This window comes from Amblyomma mixtum, chromosome 2, assembly GCF_055824585.1.
Source record: "Amblyomma mixtum isolate Tamu chromosome 2, ASM5582458v1, whole genome shotgun sequence".
Classification (NCBI taxonomy): domain Eukaryota; kingdom Metazoa; phylum Arthropoda; class Arachnida; order Ixodida; family Ixodidae; genus Amblyomma; species Amblyomma mixtum.
Genome location: NC_143013.1, coordinates 40,340,336 through 40,347,420, shown reverse-complemented (window position 1 = coordinate 40,347,420; position 7,085 = coordinate 40,340,336). Strand labels below are relative to the sequence as shown.

The following is a 7,085-nucleotide window of genomic DNA, read 5'->3' as shown; positions in this document are numbered from 1 at the left end:
TTTGTTCTTGTTTGTGAGTACTAACTCTTTAGTCAAAAGACCAGAAACTTTTTTTGCACCACTAAAACTGCAGTCAAGTGTGTGTAACCCGAAGTTTTTAATTTCCAGTGTAAGTCAGCCAAACCTGCTATTGTCTTATAATTTCTAAGCTTTTACAGGTGAGAAAAATTTAGAATAAGTTTTCATTTCTGGATTATGCTTTGACCAAAGACAACAGCCTAGTCCATATTGTCTATTCACTGCCTGCACTCGACAACTGAAGAAGTCTTCCAAGAAGCGAAGCAGGGGGTTGAGCCATTTTAAATTGTGCCAAAGCAACTTGATTTAAAAATAGTTTATATGTGCACATGCTGTACCCTGCACTCCTTAAGTGACGCACATGAAAAGCATGGGAAACCCATGTTTTTCATGGGCTGGTTTCAACATGGGCTGGTGTCAACAGCTTACGTTGTTCTATGGCACTGAAAGCCTTGAAGCTGTCAAAAGAGCCCATGCATCAGTTGCAGGGGCATGACTGGCAAAAAGCAACTTTTTTTGACCGGGCCTGTTGATCTATTGATCCGCTCCAGAAAAGAATGAAGAAGCTGTTTAACCATGTGCTGCAGAGATGCTTCCTGATAACAGCAGTTTTACTGCACCCTGCTGGCGCCCAGAATAGATTCCTGTCTAGACACGCGTGGGTCATTCTGATGGGCGCACATATTGAAAGTTATGCATTTTTATGAATTTGAGGTTACAACGTCCTATTCCAACAGTTGACATCGGCAATAATTGGTACCACGGAGAAAATCCCTCAGGAACTGTTGCGGTAAAACTGGGGCAGGATTCTTTTTTCACTGCCTCTTAAATTGGTTGCAACAAGAGTTGACAAGCTGAGAGCTTCCACTAAAAGCTAAGAGCTGCAAGCAGGCAAAATTCACCACCTGCAAGCTGCAAAATGAGTAAACACAGGGTCACTAGGTGCAGATGATGATGGAGGTCTTGGATTCATCTCAGCCGCTTGTTTTTTTTTCTTGTATCTTTAAATCTCGCACATTAATTGCTGCTTTTCAATGCAGCAGCTGTGGCCATGTATTAGACCTACAGCCTCATCTAAATGATCAATTTGTACAGCATGGCTTCCAGAAATGACCTGCACTAAGCAGAAATCCTTGCATCGTAGTTTGTGTATGGACAGTCAAGCACCACGGAATTAGCTTAACACAATGCCTTTTGTTTTCTGTTATGCCAATGTTCACTGAATGCATTTTTCCTTTTTGTAGCCACATTGCCCCAGGCTTCTGAGGAGGGCTTTCTCAATGGTTAGTTCTTTTGACAACTGCAGAATAATTAGTATCCTTTCTGACGTAAAGATATTAGGTTTAACAAATATTTCATGCCTTTCTTCCCCATATATGGAAAGGAGTGACAATAATTGCATGGTCTTCACATGAAGAGGGCACAGTGTTTTCATTGTTATGTTTGCTACGAAGTAATTTAACTGCAATGGTCTAGTTATATTGATTCCACCTTGTACACGAAAGGTATGATTTTTAATCCTTGTGCTGCCAGGAACTCTACCGGCATGTTGGCACTCGCCAAAACAAATAACTGCTATGGCACAGTGATTTGGTGCCGCATTCACTTTACCTATGGGAAACGGTTTAGTTCAAAACCAACTGTTGTGCACCAATGGCTTCAAAAGCCATTGCATATATCCTGCATCACACGATGGTGATTGCATGTTGCCCTGAGTGCCGATGTCATTGAGTTTTCTATTATGACACACATGACCACAGATGGCATGGACCAGGATCAGAAACCATAAATGGCAGTGTGATAGCAATCATTGACCAAGCCAAAGGAATGGTTAAATAGTTTGACAGTTAACGCTTCATGCTCACAATCCTTGCCAAGAGCTGCCGCGGTGGCTCAGTGGTTATGGTGCTCGGCTGCTGACCCAAAAGACGCGGGTTCGATCCCGGCCGCGGCGGCTGGAATTTCTTTGGAGGAGAAATTCTAGAGGCCCATGTACTGTGTGATGTCAGTGCACGTTAAAGAAGCCCAGGTGGTCGAAATTTCCGGAGCCCTCCACTACGGCGTCTCTCATAGCCTTAGTCGCTTTGGGACGTTAAACCCCATGAACCAACCAACCAACCTCGCCAAGAGTCCTGTGTAGAAGAATTGTTCCATAATAGCAGACCATGTCCTCAGCCCATTAACTTTGTCAGTGACCTATGTTTCTCTCAAGGCTTTTGACTGGACAAATTTCCATCAAACCGACCATGAGTCGTACTTTCCCTTTGACCAGCAGGTGAGTGTGGGAGTTTTCAGTTGCAGTGTATAACTGCTCTTATATAGTAAAACCGCTTTGAAACGTTTTTAAATAAAAATGTGAAGGAAACTTATTATCCAGGCAAACGTATGATCCAAACCGCCTAATATTGGATTACCTCTCGAATGAGTACGAACTGACACCTCTGTGTTGTAAATGGTGCTGTAAACATGGAAACAGTGCAGAAATACTGGATGTGCCATTAAAATGCAAAGACAAAAAATATGCATTGAGGGTCACAGTAGACACGTGCATAGCCTGAACTGCAACTTTCCACTGCATCTTGCAGTTTGTGTACCGTTACTCTTCCTTTTCATCCTAGTTAAGGAGATATCTGTTGTGCACCACATATTTGGATGACTCTATAATGTCCTTATGAAACATTCTGTTCATGCATAGAGATTACTCTACAAAAGCATCATACATTAGGCAACAGAAGTAAATGTCAAGTTTTATTTTCAGCAAATACTTTACTTTGCTCCCTTTTGCAGGAGTTATACTTTCAACAACGCACATTTCCAGTTCCAGTGGCTTAGGGTAAAACTTGTAGTAAACTCGGCAGTTCTCACACGTACGCTGCAGGTCGACATTCTCTGTGATATTTCTTCAACATAGGACCAATTGCAGGCTTGTTAAAGGAATGATGAATAGTGCTGCTACTGGCACACACACGCTGTACACCAGCCGCATATAGCAAACGTGAGTTACATGATGCCACCATTCTACAGCATCACATAAACCTAACAAACATCATAGGTGGGGTGTACATTCTCAAACTGGCCAAGACAGATCAATAAGGAGCAGCTCTGTTCACTTGTGACTAATGAATTGAAGCACCGAGAAGAGTCACACAAGACGCACATTAACCAAAATGGACACGTAACAGAGGTGGTGATTGTCTTTTTACCTCTCTTATAACCAACAAAGTTCAAGAAAAAAGAAAAAATCCTCAAGTCCAAGCAATATCTTTGGCTTGTTCACACGTTACCTTAAAACAGCTGCTTAGTATATAATATGAAGTGAAACAAACTTACTATACGGAACAAATCCTATTTGTTTAGACATCTTGTGCAGTTCTTCCGATTAAAAAAAAAGGACTGTTTTTCATAAAAAGTTTATTACGAAAGGACCATCTCTGAAATTTCTGACTCGCCATGCAAACAGTGCATGTCTAAGGTCAACACAGCTCAAACTATTAAGAGCAGCCATTAAAAAATTAAAGTCTGTACAAAAGCAAACGACAGTCGGCAGATATTGTGAAGAAACATGTGGGAAACAATATGCTAGGTACAGTCTTTGTCAAAGCTATACAGTCCACTTTGTACCTCCCCAAGATCTGTTGGTAAGACTTCTGCAATGTTGTTGCTGCTATGACACTGCAACACACTTTTCCGCATTACATAAGTTTCAGAATGTACAAAAAATCACAGGGACCCCAAGCATGCCTCAAAAATGTTTCAGGCCAATTGCAAAGTGGGCTGCATGTTTCTCAACGAAGCCTACATATGTGAACCTTCAGTGACAGACATTTGACGTCATTATCTGACGCATAATTCCTTATCAATGAACACCGCTGAGCGTGCCATAATATGCTGCGCAATATACTTTTGAGAGGGATGATGGCTTCCTGCAGAAATGAAGGTCAACATAAAACACTGTCACAGCTTGACATACGTTCGCATGCCAGGAAAATTGAACAATATAAATATTTAACCATACAAAAGGCACAGAGCCGTTCCCTCGTTGCCAAAAGTTACTGAAAAGTAAGAGTGCCACAACATAAGCATGTTTTCCCACCAGAATTAAGATGCTTGTACACAGAATGAGGAGGAGTGCCACACGGCCAAAACAATGACTGGTGGCTTGATATGGCACCAATGTGTGTCAGCCTGCAAAAGGCTCTGCCCACCCTCGAGAACTTAGCACGGATAGCTTTATTTGCTCTAAAATCTGGCGCCAGAAATGGTTGCAGTGAGCAAACCCCAAGTTCTCAATTTCTCTGATTTAACCATTAGCATACATCACATGAATGGCAAAGGTTCATCACATACAATAGGTGTGGGTGCAATGGATTAACGCAATGCACAAGTCAAGATGCTGTTGTCAATCCACCATGCACAACCAATTAGTTTGAATTCCAGCCTTAATCAGGTATGGGCAGTGGCAAGCATTGGAACAGCAAGGATATGCATAGCCAATGGAGTGAAAACTAAAAAAGGGGAATCTTACGGGCAAAAAGTGCACTGCCACTGCTTTGCCGTCATCACGGCAGCATAGTGAGCATGCTAATCTGAAACAATACGCTTCTCTTAGCAATGAAGTATGGTAGATGTGACACAGCATTTGTAAGTACACGAACACGGTACAACACCAGTGGTGCCTGCCAGGAAAGCGCTTCGCCCACACAGTCGGAGTGATCCTTTGGCAGACAACATGTCACAAATGTCGAAGAAAAGTGAGCAACAAGTAGTGCAGCCTTCAGAACAACGGCGGCGAGGAAGGTGGTACCGCGCGAGCACCGTCCCGAGTACGGAGATCGCGGACGACACAATTACACATGACCATCTTGGCGACCGTCTTCACGTTGGTAAGCACGCAGCGCACAGGCCGCTGGAAGCTGGGTAGCTCCCGCAGGGGAGTCCTGCCCAAACGCGTGTGGCCTTTAGTCCACAAGGCCACCTCGGAAGGCGTCAGCCGACGCAACTTGATGCGCAGGTCCTTGCACCTGTCCAACAGGTCCAGAGCACGCGGGCCAAGGCCGGTGCGGAGTTCACGCACACGCTTCCATCGCTCGCGCTTATTGAAACTGTACCTGTGACCTAGGTACCTATGATGCCTAGCAGCACGGTACACGATGGGGTACGGACACGGCACACAGGGCGACAGCAGACGACCTCGCGAGGCACAGTACTTGCCGTAGTTCGCCACGGCGGCCTGCGCTCCGGGCCACTCGCCACCGTCGTCGCAGTCGGCGGGAAGCCGCTCCACCACGGCCCGCGGAGCGCACACACCGTTGGTTGGCTGTAGCTCGAGAAGCGACAAGAAGCGCTCCTTGCTCAGCTCCGGCTGCTTGCAGTTGTTGGCGCCAAGAGCGGATCGCCGAAGGTTGCGGGAGCGACACGGGGCGGGCAACGCTGACGTCTTGGAAGCTCTCTCCGACCATTTCTCCTTGACGATGCATACCAGCTCGCTGGTCGATGATCGGTAGATATGAGTTACTCCCTGCTGCCCCTCGACAACCCGAAACATGATTCATTGATTCCTCAGCGCCTCCGGAAACCCGAACGTCCTTCCAGGAGCAGATCCACCTATTGGCCAGGGGACGACCTACGCTATGGCTATATCTTGGCCATGCCGAAGATGACGTACGTTTCCCGAAAATGCCGCGGTCACTGACCAGCGCCCGGGCATTTTCCTTCGATTGTCCGACTCATGTCGTAGAAATATTCCGTAAACCAGCGCAAAGGGGTTAGCAGGGTCAGTGGACGCCACGGATGTCAGGAGCCGAACGCCAGCCGAAAACATGAGCTACTTTCGCCCAACATTTCACGCAGAGCGCCGAGGGTAACGACGCACAGCCGTATGAGCACAGTGAGGCCGCGGGTAACCGCTAGGCAGGGCACATATTCACTTCACACCGTCCCAGGCAACCATCGTCCCATTCAGCTGTCAACCAGCGAACCATAGTTACAGTTCCTAACCATTAGGCCTATCTTTCTTCTGCCAAAAGCGCGGCTGGCTTTCCCGTCACCCTTTCATTGGCTCTTTCACCTTCGTTCATTCCCCTCCCTCAATCCTTTGCCGCTTTGGCTGTCAGTTCCACTGGTTCCACCCACGGTTCAACCAATTTATCCACACCGTAAAAATTTCCATGCCTTCTTTCAACTTTGCACGAGACCTCCCGCTCATGCAAACTTCGCATGATAAACTCGGTATACCATCTACGGGTGAATGAATTTTGAGCAGCAGCTATTGCGTAACGGTGAGCGGACCATCGCAATTTATAGGCGTCAAGAACAGTCGCCCACAAGCTGTACCAACTGCGTCAAAGCTGTATATAGTAGGCAATTGAAAAACAACTATTTTTAATTTGTTTTGTTGTCTATAATTTTCAAAGTTTTTTCTTTTTTTGCGTGTACATTCCAACCACTACATTCGATGACGATGATGATAAAAAAGACTGGCGCCATCTCGATGATAGTGGAAGAATCAACAAGCGCGAAACTCAAAAGCAACTCCTAAGCTCTGTCAAACCCCCACAGGCCTTATACGTTTCCAAACCATCTAGCTGACCAAACATTTGACACTCTGCTAACTGATGAACAGATTAGCATTCAAGTTGGTTGAAAACAGTCCCTCATGCACATCTTTATCCTTTTCTTTAGTGAATGTATTTGTTGGCACTGTGAATTTAACAAACCACTGCAACAAACGGATTTATGCCGGTTTAGGCAGTTTTTTTTTAAGCTCGTACGTTTAATCGGGACAACACCAAAAACCAGAAGCCTTAAAAAGGCATGATGTTTGCACGAATTCCTCCAAAAGCATTTAAAAAAAAAATTTTTTCTTCTGGCAAAAAAAAAAAAAAAAATGCAGGCTGTGATCTGCTTGACAGATATGCCTCTGGCGGAATCAAGCACGAACAAAAAGGTGCGAAATGAATAAAGAGATGTAACCACGAGCAAAAATAAACACGGATGTCTTGAGGACGTCCACGACAATGCGAAATACCCACCTGTGCGAACCACTGGGCGTTCATGAACCTCCAGAC

At 45.3% G+C, this 7,085-nt stretch overlaps 1 protein-coding gene across 1 annotated transcript; it reads right to left on the bottom strand.

Moving 5' to 3' along the window:
* Positions 1–2,753: 2,753 nt before the first annotated feature.
* Positions 2,754–6,337, bottom strand: LOC149359082 (uncharacterized). The gene has a single exon (XM_089571290.1). It carries the CDS (start codon positions 5,561–5,563, stop codon positions 4,793–4,795), a length of 771 nt encoding a protein of 256 aa, XP_089427416.1. The 5' UTR covers positions 5,564–6,337; the 3' UTR covers positions 2,754–4,792.
* Positions 6,338–7,085: the final 748 nt, after the last annotated feature.